The sequence below is a fragment of the Chelmon rostratus genome, chromosome 10 (genome assembly GCF_017976325.1).
Source record: "Chelmon rostratus isolate fCheRos1 chromosome 10, fCheRos1.pri, whole genome shotgun sequence".
Classification (NCBI taxonomy): Eukaryota; Metazoa; Chordata; class Actinopteri; order Chaetodontiformes; family Chaetodontidae; genus Chelmon; species Chelmon rostratus.
In genome coordinates this window covers 23,730,228-23,752,680 of record NC_055667.1, presented here as the reverse complement: position 1 = coordinate 23,752,680, position 22,453 = coordinate 23,730,228, and the positions used below count along the sequence as shown (strand labels likewise).

At 46.1% G+C, this 22,453-nt stretch overlaps 2 protein-coding genes across 2 annotated transcripts in view; both read left to right on the top strand.

Moving 5' to 3' along the window:
• magi3a (membrane associated guanylate kinase, WW and PDZ domain containing 3a) overlaps nucleotides 1-13,320 on the top strand; it is a 106,515-nt gene extending 93,195 nt beyond the window's left edge. Inside the window, exons 11-21 of the mRNA XM_041945315.1 lie at nucleotides 1,356-1,387; nucleotides 2,018-2,285; nucleotides 2,639-2,733; nucleotides 2,875-3,067; nucleotides 4,203-4,409; nucleotides 5,558-5,743; nucleotides 5,929-6,022; nucleotides 7,136-7,211; nucleotides 7,448-7,585; nucleotides 8,743-8,881; nucleotides 10,145-13,320. Coding sequence (XP_041801249.1) covers nucleotides 1,356-1,387; nucleotides 2,018-2,285; nucleotides 2,639-2,733; nucleotides 2,875-3,067; nucleotides 4,203-4,409; nucleotides 5,558-5,743; nucleotides 5,929-6,022; nucleotides 7,136-7,211; nucleotides 7,448-7,585; nucleotides 8,743-8,881; nucleotides 10,145-11,142 — 2,426 coding nt within the window. The 3' untranslated portion in view covers nucleotides 11,143-13,320. The remainder of the gene's footprint in view (nucleotides 1-1,355; nucleotides 1,388-2,017; nucleotides 2,286-2,638; nucleotides 2,734-2,874; nucleotides 3,068-4,202; nucleotides 4,410-5,557; nucleotides 5,744-5,928; nucleotides 6,023-7,135; nucleotides 7,212-7,447; nucleotides 7,586-8,742; nucleotides 8,882-10,144) is intronic.
• A 992-nt stretch (nucleotides 13,321-14,312) lies between these two features.
• LOC121612949 (lysine-specific demethylase 9) lies at nucleotides 14,313-22,381 on the top strand. The gene is made up of 7 exons (XM_041946143.1): nucleotides 14,313-14,892; nucleotides 15,393-16,060; nucleotides 18,462-18,599; nucleotides 18,971-19,113; nucleotides 19,200-19,367; nucleotides 19,451-19,559; nucleotides 19,648-22,381. The coding sequence occupies exons 1-7, from the start codon at nucleotides 14,313-14,315 to the stop codon at nucleotides 20,182-20,184; spliced, it is 2,343 nt and encodes a 780-aa protein (XP_041802077.1). The 3' UTR covers nucleotides 20,185-22,381.
• The last annotated feature ends 72 nt before the right edge of the window (nucleotides 22,382-22,453 follow it).

Below are 22,453 nucleotides of genomic sequence, written 5' to 3'. Positions count from 1 at the left end.
AGAGAAAGAGAGACGGGCGGGAGGAGAGGCAGAGCATGGTGGGCAATCATTGCCCTTCTTCTTACTTCAGGCTTTCACTGACTTGAAGGGCTTGTTCCTCTTTGCCTGTGCTGCAGTGCAGTAGCCTAGATTCAAGAGACCAGCGTTGCACCCACATATCAGATGTGCTCAGCTGGGCTCTGCTCTGAGCTCCAGGGGCTTGTCCTGTGTGTGCATGTGTGTGTGTGTGTGTGTGTGTGTGGGTGGGTGTGCTGCGCGCTGCCGTTATTAATTTTTGCCCATTTGTGCCAGCCTTACATGATTTTTTTGATGTTGGTGTGCGTGTTTCTGACGTAGGCCACCCTCTGGGATAAATTTCAGACTAAAAACCAGTTAATTGGGGATGGCTTGTCCAATTGGCAACAAAAGCCATGTATCCAATTGGAAAACAGTTGATTTTTTGGGGGGGTCATTGATTAAAGTCAGGGTTAGGGTTAGGTTAAATGTCCACAAAACACCAAAAAATCAACCTAAGCGTGGGTGAGTGTGTGTATGTGTGTGTGTGTGTTACTGCTCACAATGCAGCAGTGGATCACAGCTTTCCAGAACTAAAATGAGCAGCGCTGCAGGGCATCCCTCAGGTCGCCCATAGATCAGGATTAGGCCAAGCTTTACTCCAGCCAGGGGCTAAAGAAGTGCCTTCCGATGAGAGCAGCAGAGAGAAGCGAAACAGGAAATTATCTGGCCCTGATCCCTCTTCTGGATTTAAATCTGGAAATGAGACATATTCCACCCTTCCCCGTGGAATATGTTGTGCACTCAGCGCCTGAGATGTGAAAGGACCGGGGAGATGCTGTCAGAGCTCATATTTGAAGGAATTAATCAGGCTTGTTACAAAGAAATTTCCTCTAAGCCTAAGCATTCATTGATTTCATTTGTTTCATTCTGTTGGTGCCATTCACAAACTGGTTATGAAACGCTGCATTTACAGCGCTCGGGTTTGTTCGCTACGCTCAGCAGCTGGGAGGTTTAACCCAGAGGAGAGCATGTTTCCCATGGCTTAGGGTCACCTCCGTGTCTCCCATCCTGACACGTGAAGCGTTTCTGCTGCTGGACTGTGCTGCCCCCTTCTGGCCAAAAGCAGGGCGAGGTCTTACGAAACAGTCACAGAACCTCTGGGCTGCAAGTTCACTCAGTGTATGCAGAGTTTGTGGGAGAGGATGTACTGTGAAGCTCGCAGGTCAGCGGAGGAAAGAAAGATACGTAGCACACCTCATCCGCTAAACCTTTAAGCCGCGTGTTTGAATAGATATTTCCTGTTGTTTTCTTAAGGAACTGACTGAATTTAATATCCACTCCTGCCTCTCTGCTTACAGGTCAGACGTCTCCTGTCAAATCGCTAAAACCAGTAAGTTGAAGCAGATCTCTGCAACGTTTTTATCCCATTTTGTCGAATGAACCAAAGCATGCACTGAATTATTAAGCGAGAAAGGTTTTAACTTTAACTTTAAATGTCTTGCTTACCCTCAAGCACCACTCAGTGTGTGTGTGTTGTGTACCGTGGAAGCTGTTGTTGGCTACATTATTCAGTGAGCCCACATTAGCCGGGCTGTTATTTCTGGAGCTGCATGTGGGTAAATATGCTGGCTCCTGGCAAACAGCAACTTAACATCCCCCTGCGTATGGGTGTTTCAGATGATAGGCCATGTTCAACAGCTTGTTCCTGTGCTGCTCCTCCATGCTGCACTCCTAAAATAGAGAGGAGCTGAGGCAGCAACAGGCTTACTCACCCTGGTTTATTGGTTCAACACAGAATTACAATGCGTGGTTGCACTATTTTTAAAAATTAAGGCTAGTGCGGTACTTTGAGGTTGTCAGTCTGGAGGGGAAGCTCACCTTAAATCCTGTTTCCTGCTGTAGCTTCATTTATACCCAAGATGTGAATGATTGGCATGAAATAATATATCCTAGTATGTGCATAAAGTAATATATATTATACAGGGATAGAAGTATATTTACAGTTGTTTCTGTGTTGCAGTGCACAGCTCCCATGTCCCAAGCCATATCCCAGCCTCCTCCTCAGCAGGCGCCCCTCCCCGTGCCGCAGCAGTTGCCCCATCCGTGCTCCCAGCCCGCCACGCAGCCGCACCGGCAGGAGATGATCAGCAGCACAGAGACCCTCGGCCAGCCCGGCGAGGTGGCCCCCAACCCGCTGCCTTTCCCTGCCAGCACCCTGCGCTCGTCTTCGCCCAAACCGGACGCGTCTGAGCTCTACCTCAAGTCCAGGGCCATTTTGGAAAGCAAGCGTAAGTGTACACGACGCAGTGCGTGAGTGGTTCTCAGCCCCCGTGGCTCAGGAGAGGATCTGATCTTGGACGAGACTTTTGTATTAATCTTTTTTTTAACTCATCATATATCATAATATGATAAAATCATCTGACATAGCTACGCTACAGACTTTACATTATAAAATAATAGTATGTAGCTATTTGAATCAAATATTTCTTTAACTGATGAAATAGTGTCAGATATCCTTCCCTTGACTGCAGGCTTTGAAACACTACATTACACACACCTGCACACTCGACAATGCATAACACACAACCAGCATAATACTGTTTTGAATTTAAAAAAAAAACCTAATATCTCCTCTCTGCAGCTCCTAATACCAAGGATCTGGATGTGTACATCAGAAGGAACCAGGAGTCAGGCTTTGGCTTCAGAGTCCTGGGAGGAGAGGGGCCGGATCAGCCGGTAGGTAGCAGCCCAGCGCGGTCCAGCCGTTTGCGACCAGATTGGGCGTCCTGCTAGAATCCCAAATCCTCCAATTCTGCTTTTGAGTTGCGTGACCTGCATGTGCCAAGCTGTTTCTATGATGTCCTCCCGCTTCCACAGGTGTACATTGGCGCCATCGTGCCACTGGGCGCGGCGGAGAAGGACGGGCGCCTGCGTGCAGGGGACGAGCTGCTTTGTATAGACGGCGTGCCGGTCAAGGGCAAATCCCACAAGCAAGTGCTGGAGCTGATGACCAACGCCGCCCGTAACGGCCAAGTCATGCTCACGGTCCGCAGGAAACTGGCGCTTTCAGGTGGGCCCGCTTTTTGACTAATCAGCCCGGCGTTTCTCTGAGAGCACTTGAAGCTTTTAAGCGCGGCTTCTTGTTTGGATCAGTATGCTGGAGGAGGACCTCTCAGCGGAAGCTTTGATCTGGGATTTTTTTTTTTCTCTCTAATCCTTTAAATTTGTTCTGGATGACTTCCTCGCGGATAAATCTGAATAAATGAAGTTCGACCAAAATTGACTTTTAGGGTGTTATTCTAAGCAGACTCTTTTCCTGAAAAGGAAAATAAAGTTTTGGAGGAGGTGAATCTTTATTTACTTTAATCTCAGGAATGTGAATTAAAAAAATTTCGCCCATCAAAACAGGAAAAAGACAGAAACGGCGAGAAAGAAGTGGCTCGCAGCTGAAGTGTGTTTGCTCTGCGTTTGTATGTCGAGACTGGTTAGAGTTGTGTGAAGGGCAGCGAAGATTAGATCAGATGGTTGATTTACATCTCAAAGAATGGAGGGGGGGGGGGCATGCTGACTTTTCTTTTTGAGCAGCACAAACCCCTGCTGCATTCAGGCTTGTTTACCCCCACAAATAACCACTCCGTGAATAGTACAAGCACTTTTAGAAATTACTTTGGATTTGATGTATTGCAACAACAGCTTTGATCACGTTGCAGAAATTAAGCATCAATCATGTAAGGGTTTATGCTTTCAAAGCAGGGCTTTGGAAAGAGATTCCCTGATGCCGGCTGACAAAACAGGGACTCAGCAAAACAAACACACAATGAAGAGAGATTGAGGTAGATCAGCCTCAGTCCTATGAATAACAAATTGTAAAGGGCTTTCATCAAGTGTCGAGTTGACAGTCTTTTATTTCTCGTGTGCGGTAAACACAACAAAAAGGCTGTCTTCAGTAAAGCCGCTGTGTTCTGGATTATTCATCGAAGGATCACAAGGACGACAAACTGGGAACATTTTGATGAATAATTGTTCACGGATTAAAATGTATGTCAGCTAAATCAGAGTGACCCCCGCTGCAAATATACACTTGTCCTTTCAGAAAGCAATGAGTAGACCCATTGTATCATGAGCAAATTGATGTAATATTCTAACAGTTGAGACGAGCGTGACCGTAACCTCCCACCGTGTTTCTGTGCACCGTCGTTTGTCAGATGGTGACGGGGAGGACGAGAGCAGCCAGCAGGTCGCGTCCGCCCTGGTCAACAGCTCTCCCAAGGTGCCTCTTGTGGAGCTTCCCAACGCCGTCCAGCCCGTTCAGCCCGCCCGGCCAGAGTGCTTTGACGTTACCCTGCAGCGCAGAGACAACGAGGGCTTCGGCTTCGTTATCCTGACGTCTAAGACCAAGCCCCCACCTGGAGGTCAGAAAAAAAGACAAAAACACATCTCATGTGCAACTGAAAGCTCTGTTTGTTGGTTTTAAGCCATTGGGCACATTCATGTTCCTCAGAGGATGAATCCCCTGACTCTCATGTTATGCCACCAGCAGGTCAAAGTGTTCATGTATCCTGTGAAACATTCACACATCTGCTGGATGGATTGGCACAACATTTTGCACAGACCTTTGTGGCTTTAAGACAATGTGCTGGGGCTGAACAACTCGTGGAAATACTCTTGCAGCATAGCCAAGTGCAAGATCCAAATAGCAGGAGCTGCGATCACAGATCATGTTCTCCAGATGTAAGGGAACGTGCTTGTTTGGTACAGATCCAAGCGTCACATCGTCATCACTATTTCACTCTATTTTTTCATTGAAAATGAAATGCAAAAGTGGTCATTCCCACTAAAATCAGGACTAATATTGCAGTCACATCACATATATGTTTTTTCATATCGTTTAGCCCCATCACATGTTGTGATTTTGAGTGAAATGTCTGAACAAGTATTAGAAGCGTCGCCATGAAGTCTGGCCTTCATTTCCCTCTCAGGATGAATTTCATCTCTGCTCATCATCCAGTCAACTCACTGTGTTTGGATTTATTGATAATTTTCCACACATTAGCATGCTAACACGCTAAAATAAGATGGTGAATGTGTTAAACACCTGCTAAACGTTCCTATGTAAACACTGGCAGTGTGAGCATATTAGCATGGTGATGTTAGCATTTACACACACTTTTACACACACACACACACACACACACACACAAACACACACACACACACACACAGTGGCTGGCCTTTGTGTCTTAGCCTCATTATTCACCATTTTGACTACTTCAAATATAAGAACATTGTAAGAATTGTAAATATGTAAACTCTGTACCACATAATATCCTGTTTGCCGTCATTTTCTTTTTATATTAGGAGACAAATATTGATTAGATTTTCAGTAACCACAAACCGAAGGTCACTGTGCACCATCTTTGTCCCTGACTGACTGCCCAGCTCAGAGAAAGACTGTGCAACACGTTGTTATTAGAAAGTGATATCTTCATGTTGGGTTTATTGAATCAGTGCTGCTCAAACCTGCAACAACAACAGTTTCTCTTGTGTTTCCCCGTTTCAGTGATACCTCACAAGATTGGCCGTATTATTGAGGGCAGCCCCACCGACCGCATAGGTCAGATGAAGGTGGGAGACCGCATCTCTGCTGTCAACGGCCTGTCCATCATGGAGCTGTCGCACAACGACATCGTCCAGCTCATCAAGGATGCAGGCACCTCTGTCACGCTCACTGTCGTGCCTGAAGATGGTAGGTTGGCACAGAGGAAGCCTCGGGCCCATGGAGCTGATTTGAACATCAAGAGCATTCCCTGGGAATAATGCCGATGCAATTATAATGTGGTCAAAAGGAGGTTGTAGAGATTGCTTGCAATAGCAGATGGCAATCTGCGCATCATGGTAAATGTGTGTGTTGTATGAATTGTGACTTTACAGACAGCGCTCCTCCATCTGGAACAAATTCAGCCAAGCAGAGCCCTTCGGCGCAGCACAGAGCCATGGGCCAACAACCTCCCAGCTATCCAGACAGGTACACGGATATACACACATGCTGCCGCACAAGCACAAGCATTCACACGAGCTTCCCAGCGTCCCTCTCAAACGCCGAGTCCACAGGAGACAGTCTAATACAGGTTCTGCCGCTTGAACCATAAATTAGCCCAAATCCTCTCAAAGCAGGCTCTGGTTTGTGCCACATAGTGGCCCATTACCATCCCTCGCGGCCCGCACTCTCCTTGTTATCCAGACAGACAGAAAATCCCCCCGTGGTCACTGTTTAGATGGCACAGCAAAGAAAAAGAGGCAGATTAAAATGGCGTCTCGCTCGCTCTTTGATCTTTCTTTTTAAACAAGATTACCTGTGTCAGACTTTTTTAATCCAGCGCTGCTGCGGCAGTTCTCCGCCATCATTTCTCGCCCGCTCCGTCTCGCTGCCTATCAGCATGTGTTCCTCCTCTCCTCGTTTAGCCCTCCGTCCATTCCTTGGCAGCACCCTCCCTCCTCTCCATCTAATCTCCAACACATGCCGAAGGTCAGCCCTGGCGACAGCCGAGGCTGTCAGCTTGGCTGCATGAAGTGTGTAAACTGGTCTCCTTGCCAGAGCTGCTAAGAAGGCCTAGACTCTTCAGATAGTGTGTCAGCACAGCTAAGTTCCCACAAAGGCATTGTAATGAGCTCTGCCAAGCATTAAAGTATGCCCCCGTTATCCGCCACTGAACTGCAAAAGCAACTTGGCTCTTTGAAGGATTTACACTGGTCTCTGTGCGTTGTATAATGAAAGCAACAGAAAGAGGCTCATGCTGCTGTAATGAAGGCGTGGCGGCGTGTGGATCACACTGGGCACAGCAGAACCAGACTTATTCTCTACTCTCTTCACAATATAGAGCATCTATACGTTTCATGTGCTGTAATTCACATGCAGGCGGCACTGCTGACATGAGATATACAAGCTGGTGGGAGAAGATACAAAGCACCTTTCACAACACCGAGCGCACACATTTGCACTTTTCATGTGCTGTTTATGTGCCGACATTCACTTCTTATCTCAAGGTGCCACACTGTGATGAAAAACGGCTAAATATATTTCATATCCACGACGTGTTTGGTCTTACTGTGATGTGTTTGTGGTCTTTCCGGGGGGCAGGAACGGTGACAGTGAGATCAAGAACTCTTTCCTACCAAAAGAGATGGGAACGCTCATCATGTCAGGCTGTAAGCAGGTAAGACCACAGCCGAAATGATTAAGTGTTCCTCAATTTATCATGGTTTTAATTCACTCCTTCTGCTCTGGTGTCACTTTATCTTAATAAAATTTTTAATCTGAGGGATGTCCGATTAGATTAAAATGCGTATCAAACACACAGCAGTGATTGTCCAGGATTGACTCCAGACTGGAACCTTTATGTCCGTCGAGACCGTCTCAAAGGCTCTTCTTCTTCTTGTCTGTGAACTGCAGGGCTGTTTCGTGGTGGAGCTGGAGCGCAGCCAGCGGGGCTTCGGCTTCAGTCTGAGAGGAGGCAAAGAGTACAACATGGGCCTGTTCATCCTGCGCCTGGCTGAGGACGGACCCGCTCTGAAAGACGGCAGGATACATGTGAGGTTCTTTCCATCAGTGTCAAATTAACCGGCAAATACTCCTCTGCACGACCGCACTTTAAACTGATCTCTCAGGGAGGTCCATGCCCCAACACCCCCATCAAAAATTTCAAATTATTGCAATTATTTGTCACTTCTGTTAATATTTCTTGTTTCGCTTCTACAACCCTGATTCCAAAAAAGCTGGGCAGCTGCTTAAAAACATAAATAAAACCAGAATTCAATCACTTGCAAACTAACTTTTTTTACCGACAACTATTTTAAAAAGTGTTCCTGGGCCTTAATCTCCCTTATCCAATCATGTGTTCACATAGTGGTGAACCTCGCTCCATCCTCACTTGTGAACCACTGAGCCTTTCCAGGATGCTCCTTTCATACCCATCATGATACTATCACCTGTTACCAATCAACCTGTTTACCTGTGGAATGTTCCAAACAGGTGTTTTTGGAGCGTTCCACAGCTTTCTCAGTCTTTTGTTGCTCCTGTCCCAATGAAGCTGATGAGGTCAAACATTAAATATATTGTGTTTGTGCTGTTTTCAATTAAGTGTATGTCAAAAAGGATTAGCAGATTATCACATTCTGCTTTATGCATGTTTTCCACAGCGTCCAACCCTTTTTGGAATCAGGGTTGCACTTGGGGGATAATCATGTATGCAAACAGAAAGTAGAGTGTTGTGAAGTGGCACCATTAAAAGTTTGCAGGATTAGCTATTAGCAGCATCTGTTTGCAGTTGTACTCGTGGATGCACAAACAGCTAGCACTGGAATAGTTTTGAGTTATAAGTCGTGACTTTTTGCTATGATTTCTAAGCGGATTTATGGACGTGATGAACATCGGATAGTGTTACTTTTGGAAGTGTAAGTCACACTGAAATTAAAAACATGTGTATCAAATGTGTTCACAGATTTGTCTTAAGTATTAACTTTGAGGCAATTTGCAGCATCTAGTCACAAAAGGGTTTCAAGGTGTCTTAATTGCCTCTGTGAGCTGTGTGTCACAACCTCTGCTGCAGCTCCAACTGCTGACCATGGTGGTTATCGGGCCAAATTTGGGAGCCAAACCACAATAACTGATGTCTCTCCCACCTTTTGAGGTGGGTCACGGCACCTAAGTGTTGTGATGTGTAAGTATGGACTTCATCTGCTCCACAGGTCGGAGATCAGATCGTGGAGATCAACGGCGAGGCCACCCAGGGCATCACACACACTCGAGCAATCGAGCTGATCCAAGCAGGAGGCAGTAAAGTTCACCTGCTGCTTCGGCCTGGCCAGGGCTTGGTCCCTGATCACAGTGAGTGACCGCTGACGGCTGCATGCGTTCACACACATTGTTGCCACTGCATACAGATCAATAGCATATTGACCATACATGTATATGAGCTTTTGTATGGATATGCTTGATAGCAGGGTGCTGACTTTCTTTATTCTCATGCATGTGTTGCGAGCTTCTCTCTTGACTTTTCTCTCCTCTCATTCTACCTCACTACTTCTGTCTTTACTTGTGCTTTTTTATCTGCTCTGGTTTTCTGCACCGGCACGGCTATTTCTACCTATTTATCTTTTCCTCCTATAGGTCTGAACTCTTCTTCCACCCTGTGCTTCTACATGAAACCAGAGCATCACTAAAGGCCTCACTGCTTTTCTTGGTCTGTCCCTAATAACCTTGGTAAACCTTGTACTCCTACTTTTGCCTCTGACGTCTCCTTTTCAAAGTGATTCATCTCCCAGATTTAAGTGTCTGTCCCTTTCCTCCATCCCCACGATCAATCTGAAGTAGATCAGTTATCTGTGACTTGGTAAACGCTCGGCGTATCGTAAGCAGAGTTACTCTTCCCCTGGAGGGCTGAGCCAAAGCAGTGAGTCCTAGAAGAACAGACCTGCAGGAGCGCTGGCAGGCTTCAGAGCCCCGCGAGTTATTTTCTAAGGGTGTTGCAAAACCTGGGATGCCACTGAACACACACCTCATCCTGAGCGCGAATGAAGATGCAGACCAGGAGAAAAGTCCTTAACTAGATATCGATCAGTGAGTGACAAGTGGTGAAAGGATCTGTGTGCATTCACTGGCATCAACCTTTCAATCCGAAGACCACGTCAGAATGAATTTCTATGAGTCGCTGCTCCTAGAAATCCAAAATCTCATTTCAGCACCACTAAGCCCATCGCTCCTCTTTTGCTCTCTCTGGTTTTCTGCTGCATATATCTGCTCTCAATCACAGCTGTGCAATTCTTATCAGCTTGGGGAGGGGGGGGGGTTGAAATGCCAGTGCTGGGTGAATGCCGGCGGCCTCTCCATTGATAGCTATGTCGTCGGCCGATACATATCTCCAACGAGGGAAATATCTAGAGGGTTATTACAGAAAGCGAGCGGGGTGGAAAGCATCATTCACAATATGAGAATAATCTGCTTCTGTTGCATGACATGTTTAATTAGCCTTAACTTTTGTTGCATGTGAGAAATATTCCATGTAAGGGATATTTTAGCTTATGTAACCACATAATAAACAGATTTTCCTCAGCTAGAACCTTTTCTTACTCTCTGCTGCTTGTTTCATAGGTTCAAAGGACAAAGTAACCATTCCAACCTCAAGCTTTCCCAGACTTTCTGCATCAGACGGGCAGTCATCTCCAGCCTCTCCATCCTCTGTCTCCCTCTCTACCTCGGAACTGTCCCCATCTTCACCCAAAACAGCCGCCCCCGATGTGTTCTCCCCGGGGGATCCCAGGGCGTCTGGGTCCCCTGGTGCTGGGCAGGAGCACGGCAGGCAGGCTAACAGATCGCGAGGACAGCAGCTCTCTCACCAAAACCAGAAGCGCGCCACCAGCCCCAGCACCCAGACCAGAAAACCATGCAGGAGTGACTCCAAGCCTGCCAGTCCCAAGAGAGCCGCTGAAGGCTGGGCGGATCACGTAGAGCGCTCGCCAAGCCCCAGAAAAACAGAGCGAGGCCACGGCGGGTCCCTGGAGGATATGAGCAAGGAGAGAAAAGCCCAAGGGCAGAGAGACCACCGCTCCTCTAGCCCCAGGAAGAGCTCCAAGAGGGAACAGGACCCTGCGGCGCCTTTGAGGAACCTGGTGGAGCCCCAGAGCCCCAGGCGCCCAGCTGGCCAACAGCCCAGCATTGTCTATGGAGAAGGGAAAGACAGGAGGTACAAGGAGGAGGATGCAGCCTACTGGCAGGAGAGGGGGGCTGCAGAGACTGAAGACAAAAGCTGGGGGACTAGTGAACGCTACAAGAAGAACAAAAGGGCCGAGCAAGAGGCAGCTGGGCAAAAATCCCATTCCCAAACGCACAGGGAGAGGGCGGGGTCAGACGCCGACAGTGGCACCCTGAGCCGGAGGACTGGAAGAGAGAAGGGGGATAAGGAATACCGGGACGGCAGGTACCACGGGCCAACCGAAGAAGTGAATAGAAAGGACCCCGGTGGTTCCAGCAGCAGCATCCAGGACCCCAGCTGCAACGGGACCACTACTCTCAAGAAGGCTCCCATCACCCCCGGTCCATGGAAAGTTCCCAGCTCTGCCAAGATCCAGGCCCAGGTGGACACAACATAGGCGGAGATCTGAAATCCTGCCCGGACTCTCTGGGTTAACGGCGAGAAAGCTGAGCCTCTGAAAGATGGACATTCAAAACGGAAGGATTTTTTTTCTCTCTTTCTCTCAATCGAAGCAGATCACTGTGTTACCAGCAACATAGCTTCTCATTGCTCATTCTTTTTTTTTTGTTTGTTTGTTTTTTCACCCAGTTTGCCTCGGTCAGTTTGCATCAAGCTGCTGACGTCTGATCCGACATGCGTGCTTGTACCTACAGGAGTATTTGTAGCATGCGATGATGCGTGGACATGTGTGTACCGGCTCGGTTCTGAGTGTAGTTTTTTTTTTTTTTGGATGCGACGCTGAAGTCTATTTTGTGCCAATCAGGGACTCCGGTTATAAAGAAGCTGCTCCGTATTGCACTCACTGTGAGGCTGTTTGAGGGTACTGAGATGAACTGCTCTCCCTGTCGGCTCACCTCGATGAAGGATTTTTTTTTGAAGGTTTGAGACATATTCATGCAATCACTCGGCTTCTCCTCCCGGCGAGATCGACTCACCGCTGCTGTCGCTGACGGATGTGCTGAAAGACTGAGGCTTCTCCTAAAAATCAGCAGCAAAGGGGTGACAGAGTGTCTTCTCCGTCGTTTACTGTCATGTTTCTTTGAGAGCCCGGCCTGGGATGTGAACTGCACGTGTGACTGTATTCATGCACATGAGAAGACTCTGAAACACTCTGATTCCATTAGCTTACCAGACGACCCTGGAGCTTTATATGCATCAATCAGCAGACCAGACACTTGTGGTTATAGTTCTAATGTTTGTTACATGTGTGTTAATGATAAAGCATAATGTAATTTATTGAAATTATATGTAAGCAAGACAGTTAGTACGCATATCCATTCTGAGTCATTTCACTTTTGATGTGAAGTTAACGATGGAAATAGAATGTGTAGATAAGCATCGCCATCTGAAGTACTAACACCATATAAACAGCAATCTATACATTCTGTTTCTGCGTTTTCATGGTCTGTAAACGTCACGCGAGCCTGATTCATAATGTTGTCTACTGTTAGCAGCTCTGTATTTTAGGCCCTCTGGCTGTGTGTGTGTGTGTGTGTGTGTGTGTGTGTTGGTGTGTGTGTGTGTGTGTGTGAGCGGACTGGTCGGCCTGTGTATTTTAGATATCGCTGTAGCATCGACTATACTTAATCCAAAACCTGTATTATTTAACAAAGTGATTACTCTTATATTGAAGCATAATTTAGATGAGTTGAATTAACAGAGCTTGATTGTAAGAAGTGAGACCTCTGCCTTCAACTTATTAAAACTTTAAGAGGCGTTTGTATTTTTATCATCATAAATGTAGGCACAAAAACACACCGTTTACCCTCATTCTAACCTCTGAATCTATTTTTGATCTTTTTTTTTTTAGCGTGTGAGAAATTAATAGTATGCACATTTTCGCTTCATTGTTAATCACTACCAACGTTGTGGCCGTCATGTTCATGTGCTCTAAATAAAGCCAGACTCCCGAAGACAGCGGTTAATTTTCCACACGAGGAGGGGTAGACGTGGCACACAGTGCATAATGTGAAAGAGGCTTCTTTGGGAGTCTTATTTGAAATTACAGGGATTTAAATCCCAGATGAAAATATACATATATATTTTTTTAATTTATTGGGATCAGTTGTGCCCTGCTCTGAAGACAAAATTTGGTGTTGTTTCAGTGTTGCTACTGTGGAGTACAGAGACATCTAGTGGTTCATAAACTGCTATTCACACACTAATCATTGAGTGAACCCTCATCAGCCTGTTCAAGGATGTACAGAAGTAACACCTGCATCTACTGGTCTGTGAGACCACTTACTAATTTATTGTCCACTTTACTGTTGATATGATGGGCTACTGTATTATTTACTCCTCATGCCATTACCATGTATGATACTGTGGCCTTGCATTGCTCCAACATATGAAAGAAGTCTTTAGGTTTTGACATCATGGTAGTTGTAAATGTTTATAAATTGTACAGCACCTGTATAAATATTTGCCTTCATGCATAAAAAAAAAATCCTCTGTAAATCGTTTCATTATTTTTTTAAGGGAAGTGAGAGGAAATGATATAAAATGGGTGAAAAGAAATAATCTGGTCATGGCATTCTGTTCATGCACTGATAAATAAAGGTTTACTGAATAAACATGCCGGAGGTGTTTTTTGATCTTATCGTGCATTTAAGGAAGCTGAAATATATCCTGTTGATACTTGATCCATCAGCCTCACAAATTGCTTTTCATGTGCAGTTTAGCTGCTGTATTAACTGCCAGCACAAATTCTCTTAAAGGATGAGGTCACAGTGTAAGATAAGATAAGACTTTATTGATCCCACGCCAGAGAAATTTACCACAATAAAACGGAGAGATAGAAAACAGAACAAGTAGAACAAATAGACAATAAAAAGGATAGAAAATAAAATCACCTATAGAAGACTATGTATAAATTAAGAAATATTGCAAAAGTCAGGCCCCCGCCCCCCTGTATGTACAATGAAACAGGTTTAGCTTGGTGTGTCTGGCTCCTTTTCACACTGGCCATTAAAATGTGCTTTCAGTGTTTGTGATGAGGAATAAAATCCACAGTTAATACATATGGTGAAGGTAATAGGAGGCTTCAGCAGCTTTGGCTGCGGTGGAGAAATAATAACAATAAGCGTGATTTTTTTTACTTCAAAGACTTATTGTTTAATTCAGGCCTCACATTAGCCTCAGGTAAACTGTGGAGCAGCTTATTTTTGCATATATATAGTTTAAAGAAAGATTTAAAGAGAAAAGCCATTTGTTTGACACACATCAGTCTTGTCGGGTCCCTCCAGCATGTCCGTGAACCTGTCAGCTGTTTCACGCCGATGACGTTTCTCTGCTGCCTCTCGCGGCCGTGATTAAATTAACCATGACGTCAGCTGAGCAGGAGTGAGTGCGTGCGGAACAGCACGCGTACAGTACAGAATGGACTACAACTCCCGTGTCTCTCTGCAGCATCAACAAACTACATCACCCGTGGCTGCCCGCGTTACGCGTGCGCAACAGACCCAAAACATTCAAACGAACTACAAATCAACGCCAGGAGGACTACAATTTCGGGGGGACCTGCGCAGTGGGAATCTCGAGTCCTTTAAATGTACTGTACGTGCAAAGATGGCAGCTCAAGTGGACTTGCTCCGTGCGAAAGTAGAGGAAGAAAGGCTGAGGGAGAGTCTGGATAGGTTCATTAAAGAGAGGAAAAAGAAGAAGAAAAGGGATTTGTCGCCGTCGGCCGACAAACGGTCTGAGAAGGAGGCGAAGAAAGTGAAGCTCCATCACCACCAACACGCCGAGCACCGGAGCCACCAGCCGCATCAGCTGCAGCAGAATCCGAAAGCCCACAACTTCAGCGCAGGTAAACATGTCCTGCACAGCCACAAGCACAGCCAGCACCATCACCACCACCACCACCACCACCACCACGGCCTCACCAACGGCACCAAGAAGAGCCTGCAGCCGACTCTGCCTCCACCTCCTCCTCCTCCTCCTCCGCGGAAGGTGCCAGAGCAGCTGCAGAGGAAGCGAGCGGTGCCTCCGGAGCCACCTGCGCTCTTCACTTTCACGCCTCTCAAAACGGTCAAGGCCAAGCCCCAGGATTTCCAGGAAAAACGCAGGGATAAAGAGCCCAGGCTGAAGCTCAAGAAGGAAAACACCGAGGCCAATGTGAAACACGCTGAGCTGAAGAAGAACAAGGGTGAGTTTTATTACAGCGTGCATGCATGAGGGGGGAGTAGCCTTTGGGAATTAAATGGAATACATGTATTTATGGGTGATGCCCAGGGGCCAGCATCAGCCTTTGACTAGTTGTTAGAGGTTTGCAATTTTCTCTTACCAGGAATTAACACTGTAATAGGTGTAAAAATAGTATTGTAGTTAGAGCAGATTTGAGTCTGTAACTTTTACCTGCCCTCTTACAGGAGAGGCAATAGTGCCATTATAAAGAACTAAATAAATGCATATGTCCCCAAAGTCTTATAAATAGGCGGTCTGTGGTCTGGTGGAGATTATTTTTAGGATGCATGACAAGAGATGAGTTTGGCAGCTCCTGCACAATAATGAGTGTGGGTTGCATGCAATTATGAGTCATCAGTGCTAATTTAATGGACTGTGCATTGTTGAGAAAAATAATCAGATGTAGTGTTCAAACCCGGCTTCACCTCACTCCCTGACTTTTACTTGTTCCTGCACTTGTAGAGCCAAAGCCCCTCAATGAGAACGTCAGGTCTCTAACGCTGGAGGAGTATCTCCTGAAGAAGAAGAAGAAGAAGAAGAAGCATCGTGAGGATGAGCACGGTGCCAAGAAGGCCCGCCACATGCACAACAAAGCGGTCCAGACCGTGTGTGCAGGGCTCGGAGCAGACCTCGCTCTGCCCGTCTGCCCTGATCCGTCCCTGCCTGGCACCGTGAAGCATGAAAGCAATCGCCAGCCTGGCCGAGACACTGTCGACAACCACCAACCCTACCTCCACGCTCTCAAACTGGGCCACGTCCCCTTCCTCTCACACCAAGACCACTATATCCGCAGCTCCTGCCTCCAGACGGGCACCTGCTACGGACGCTTCATGCACGAGGAACGGCAAGCCAACGGCGGGGGGTCAGTTCTGCACGCCTATGCCGATGAGTTAGCTTGTCTCAGCCCGGCTGAGGTGGAGTGCTTCGCCCGGGAGTTTCTGGAGTTGGCCTTTGCGGAGAAGCCCAGAGGCGCAGCCTCTTATGCCTTGGCAGTGGTGCACAGTGCAGCCTCCTATCTACCTGACTTCCTGGACTACTTTGCCTTCAACTTCCCCAACACACCAGTCAAAATGGAGATACTGGGCAAGAAAGACATTGAGACCACCACTATTGCCAACTTTCACTCTCAGGTATGTGAAAAAGCAAGAGGTCGTCCTGGTGTTAACAAAGGTTTTGTGTAATGCGCTCAACAAGACAAAATCCTGCACTTTTATCACAGTGAAGTTCATAAATCAGAGCTTCTGATGAGGGCGGTGGTCATGTGGTGCTGCTCCTCATCAGCTCAATCAACCAGGCCTCTGTTGTGAACCTTTTTTAAATTTGGGCTGCAAGGAATACTTATTTTCATTATCAATTAAATATGGTTGTTATATTATCTATTAGCTGATTATTTAGTCTATAAAGTGTCAGAAAATAGTGAAAAAGGTGCCAAAGTTCACACATTCGTGCTTGTTTTGTCCAAACAACAGTCAGAGGCTGAAAATGGCCCAATTTACCATCAGAAGAAGAAAATCAGCAAATGCTCACATTGGAGAAGTTTGAATCAGGGAAATTTTGGTCTTTTTGCTTAAAAAAAAGAAATTTGTCAGGTGACTAATTGAGTAAATAAGTAGACAAGAGGGCAGCGGCCCTCAGTGCCTGCTGAATTTCCCCGGCTGAGGATTAATAAACTCTTATCTTATCTTAGCTTAGTGGCACAGAGACATGCACTCGCATAGAAATTCTATTGCTTTAAACTTTATTGGAGCATTTCAGGGTTGCAGCCGGTCAGTTATGGTCAGACCTCATGTTGTCATGTGAGAATCAAGGTGGATGTCAGAAGAGGAATACTTAAGGAATATGGATTTTGGTTTTATTTTAAATTACTGATACAAAATAATTGATTTCAATTAAGAAACTAAAAAAAAAAAAAAATAGAATTTGGTAGATCAGATGCTTGTATGAAAAAAGCTGAGGTGGCTAAAATGAGCAGACTGCCAAGTTGAAGGCCTGGGCCATGCATGAGCTCAGGTACATGTTTACCACCCAGCATTTGATTCAGTCCAAAGTACACAGTCTGAAAACCTGCGACGGTGCCAAGAGAGAGATCTAATAAAGTTGCTCCATGGCGGTGAAGGATTATACAGACCCTCTGTGCCTGAGAAAGACTGGGGAGAGGAGGAAGAATGAGCCAGGATGTCTGCATGTGTGATGTTAGATCTGCAGAGGACACAGAGAGCTCAGCGCTTTTCTCTTTATTCAGGGAAAGTCAACCCAGTTTGATCATTTCACCACCAGAGAGTCCTGACAATAAACTAACTGCCGACCGTAACATATCATACCCACGGCCGTGTTCATGTTCCAGGATAACAACGTTATGCAGATTCGTGTAACCCCCAGTGCTAAAACAGAAATCCTCATATCATAGTATAAAACTCACAGGCTGTGGTCTGTGGCTTCTCTGCTGGACACACTCTTAAGCATGTAAGAAACCCATCAGTGCGACTCTGTATGGATTTTCCCACCCATCTGAATACTCAGGTGAACACTGAGGTGAGGCCACACAGATTCTCCACACAGAGCAAAACGCATCCGTCAGGCCTGATGTGCTGCTGCAGCTTCTTCACAGCCTTTAAACTGAGGTACGAGAGTGCAAACTCTGCCTGTGGCTTAAAGGATTGTATTGGCCAGAGGTGATATTGCAAGTTACATGCAGCGTCCGTGGAGCAGTAGTTTTATTCTGCTCCAAGTAGAGTTGAGCCTGATCCGATCCAGCGTCAGCAGAGGGTGTCGACACTGACCTACTTCACTCATTGGATATCCGATTGACATCACTGATCCACCTACTGATCCAAATTTCTCTTTTCTAATTATAGTTGATGTTTTTTTTTTATTTTGTTCTTGCATTTTTTCATTAACTTCTCAGTTTGACAACCTTATTCATTTTTCCTACTGAATAGTGATTGAAAATGCACTTGATTGCTGTGCACTTGATTTGTTTTCCAAAACACTAGCATATTTGCGCTCCCGCTACTGTTTGTAGCCGAAGCCCACTTTCCCTGCCGTTCAGATAAATTGCATTTAAATTTAATGCGTTAACAACAACAAGAAAAAGAAAAAGAGAAAAAGAAAAAAGAGCTCTGGTATCAGTGTCGGCAGATATTCAAATTCAGCTGTGGGAATAGGAAATGAAAAAAGTGGTTTGTTGCATCTTCAGATCAAAGTAGTACAGCGATTAACTTTTGGTTAAACATTAGCAATTATATCTTGTAGATATATGTGCAACAGAGGCTAATGCAATCCAACATTTGCATACTACTGACTAAATTTATGCAGGTTTTGCTTATGCATCGTGCTCACTGGAAAAGTGACAAAAGTAAGCACTAAAAACAGTCAGTATGCACGCTAAAAAAACCTGATAATGTTGTTTTGTTGTGCATACTGGAAAAGCTGTCTACTAAGACGGTTAGTAAATAGTACATACTGTTTACAGCTAATGAGTAGAATCAAATGGGACACGCTGAATGACATAAGATGTTTCCCCTGTGCAAGGTGAGCCGGACGTACTGTTCAGGAACGTACCGGTCCGGACCCATGAGGCAGATCAGCTTGGTGGGAGCCGTGGATGAGGAAGTTGGAGACTATTTCCCAGAGTTCCTTGACATGCTGGAGGAGTCACCCTTTCTCAAGGTCAGAGGAGGATTCATTTTTAGCAATATTCTGACGACCATTTTTTGGGGGGAGCGTTTGTACTCCAGCTCACTCGGCACGCGATAGCAGTCACAGCAGGAACAATGTGTTTTTGCTCTCGCTGCCATCGTCCGTTATAACCTGCGCACCCTCCTCTAGATCTCAGACAAGAATCATCTCACATTCTCGATACAGTGCCTCTAACTCTATAACTCTGCAATGTCAATCACATCACAAGCAATTCTGCCATAAGCTCACGGCCACAGGTTTCAGCAGCATGCAGGATGTTTAAAAACCAAATGTGCTTCAGTACCATGAAGCTGAAACTCACAACTGTGTGTGTGAATGTCTGTGTGTGTGTGTCGGCACAGATGACCCTACCGTGGGGAAGCCTCTCCAGTCTGAAGCTGGATTGTCGTTCTCAGAGTGACGACGGGCCCATCATGTGGGTGCGACCCGGAGAACAAATGGTTCCCACTGCCGACACGCCCAAGTCGCCTTTCAAGAGACGCAGGTACGACCTCAGCTGCCGGAACCACAGTCCTGATTGTGACACGATCGTGAAAGTGGAGACTGAAAACCTGTCCTCTGTCTGTGCAGGTCCATGAATGAGATAAAAAATCTGCACTACCTGCCGAGGGCCAGCGAACCCAGAGAGGTTCTGTTCGAGGACCGGACTAAGGCCCATGCTGACCATGTAGGCCAGAGTTTTGACTGGCAGAGCACCGCTGCTGTTGGGGTACTGAAGGCAGTGCACTTTGGAGAATGGTTAGTAAAAGTTTTGTGTATAGTCTTGACAGAATGGTGTGGGTTGAGGAAGGAGTACTAACCTTTTTTCTAATCCTTCGCAGGAATAACCGACCTCGGATAACCAAAGATGTTGTCTGTTTCCAAGCTGGAGACTTCAATGAAGTCGTCCAGAGTCTGCAGCTGGATCTGTATGAGCCCCCGGTGTCTCAGGTGAGAACTGGACTTTTCATTATTATACTACAGGTGTTGTATACTGCTTAAAGTTTTCAACACGAAAGCACCGCGTGTCTTCCTGCAGTGCGTCCAGTGGGTGGACGATGCCAAGCTCAACCAGCTGAGGAGGGAAGGCATCCGCTACGTCCGTGTCCAGCTCTGCGACGACGACATCTACTTCATCCCGAGGAACGTCATCCACCAGTTCAAGACGGTGTCCGCGGTCTGCAGCCTGGCCTGGCACATCCGCCTCAAACAGTACCATCCCGAGGAGAAGGACAAGGAGGAGGAGCAGCGGCCAAATGACCACAGCCCCACCTCGGGTCGAGTCTCTTTTTCCTCCCCTGCCAGGCCCGACGCCACCGTAACCCCCTTTGGACGTCCACAAGGAGACAACAGCCAAGGTGGGGTGGCTAAAACTGAGGAACCAGAGTTCCAGAGGCCGGCGACACCTCCCAAGGAGCGTCAGCCGGCGCCTCCACAGCCCACCAAATCCGCTCACGTGCCCCCAGCGTACCAGGATCCCCACCTTCCCTTGGAACCAGTCCACGCTGGATGCACGCCCTCAAAACAGCCCACCCTTCCGAAAGGCCTCGGCCACACTGCAGAGTTCCCTAAATGACCTCCCACCCCCTCCCTGCTTGCTGTGGAGGAGCGTATGTGAAGGACTTGCCTAAAACTGACACCTGTGTCAATCAGGAAGCATTTCAACTTCAATTCTTCTTCAGACGTTTTTTAATCCTTAGACATTGGTTAAAATGTTTTTTTCAGCCAAAATAAACGATGTGACGCCGATCATTAGTTTTTTTATTTGATGGCACCTAAACTGGAACTCTCCACTGTCTGATTCAAAAGCTGTGTATCGTGTAAAGAAATGATTATTAGAAAACTAAATATCTCTGACAGCTGTAAGCCTGGGGGGTGATCCTGCACTTGGTTGTGTGTGTGTGTGTGTGTGTGTGTGTGTGTATGCGTGTATCTGTCCCAGCTAATCTCCCACACTACTGGACTCATCAGGTTAGTTCTTTCTGTGCACGTTTTCTCTCTCATGGTTTCAGCAATTCACAATTAATTGGAGTACCCGTTTTATTGCCCGCTCTGTTTCATACTGCACTCGTCACTCCTCTCACTGGCCAGCAGGGGCTGCTAGTGATCGACACCTGCTTCAGTTTGGAATCTCAACATGCATCATGTTAGTGCTGGCGGTTTCTCCTCACTTTGAGATTTTACATCTTGTAGGTCGGCGGAGTCATGACCCACCCTGCTCTGCGTCTGATTGGCTAGTGCTCGTTGCCTTGGTTGGTCAGGTCAGTTCGGTTTAGGCATGAGGAGTAAGATTGGCTGGGGTTAAGGGTAAGAATATCAGGGTAAGCCAATCAGAGGCAGAGTGAGGCGGTTCATGCCTACGCCATCCTAGGAGACAAAATATCCCACTCTGCACTCCCTGTTCTCCACCCACAAGCCCTCAGACCTGGTGGAGATCTGCACTCTTCTAGTCATTTTAAAAGTTGCAACACTTTCTTATGGAAATTTTAAATTTATGCTCAAGGCTCTGCTGTTTTATTTTTTGGCAGAATTGTTTCATGGAGGACTGAAGTCTGTGGCTGGTGGAATGATTGTTTACATACATGATATATGATAATTTTTGAAGCATTATAGGGACATTACACAGTCTCAGTCATTTGAGTGGCAGAGGCATATCGACTAACCTCATCCAGACGATACAGTCGACTCACTTTTATTGCTCGAGGTCAGCTGTCTGCTCGGCACATGGTGGATATCCAGCACATATTTCCTGGATTGGTCACAGCTAGTAAACATGAGATAATTTTTTTTTTAAAAAAAGGAAAAAAAGATACATTTTCATTTGGCTCTGGACTTTTAATTATCTAATTACAAGCACCTAAAAGTTTTTTTGTCAGCTTTATAAGTTGAAGTTTGCGCAATTCTTTATTTAAATGCCATTTTTCACAGTGCTCTTTTTCTTACTGTCGGTACTGTTTTTGATATTTTATTTATTTTCTTAAGGTTGATCTTAAGAAATGAACGCAGGTTCATAACCGGTAATGAATATGTAAGATTATAATCTGATCATAGGAGCGCCTCTAAACGATGAAGTACGGCGAATAACTCTTCTTCGTGTGTCTTCAGACTCTGGTGTGTAAATATTCTGCTGTTGTTGTAGCTGGGAATATGTGAATGCTGTCCATGCACTCCTGACTGAATATAGTTTTAGCTGGTGATGTCACTGGGTTGATAAAGGCGCCGCTGTAGAAGGTTAATGCGGTTGTGTCCACTTTTCTGAGTGTAACTGTGATGATGCCTTCAGGCAAAGTCCGAAAAGATGAGACTTTCTGCAAAACCATCCAAGATTTCTTTCAAACCGATCTGTCCTGAAATGTCTCACCTCACATGGTCCCCCAGCGTTTCGAGATTTAAAGTTCACCTGAAACCTCGCTGAGGCCTTCATTCTGTGGTCTTCTACACGCAGTCTTCTGTAAAGGAAGTGATAACGTGATCCTGCCTTTGCTCTATTGCTGACTACGTCTTAGTGCCTTGTACTGGATTCACTAAGCCTCATGTAGAGCTGTGAGGTTCATCTGTCGAGTACGATGGTAAAGAGGGGGTTGACTAAGCAGCCATAGCATATCTTGATTGTTTTTTTAATTTATGGAAAAAAAAACTGTTGCTCATGTGATGCTTTTTGATTTCTGCATCTGCATGTCACCTGGAAGCGAACGATTACTGCAGCGTAGTGCGCTTTTATACTAGATCCTATTCAGGAAGCAGGATGGTTATTTTTGTTTCTCAGAAATACGGCTGCCATAGGGTCGTATGAGCTCAATGTAGAAATAAATGGGCAGTACTGTCACATCAGCCTGTTGTCATAC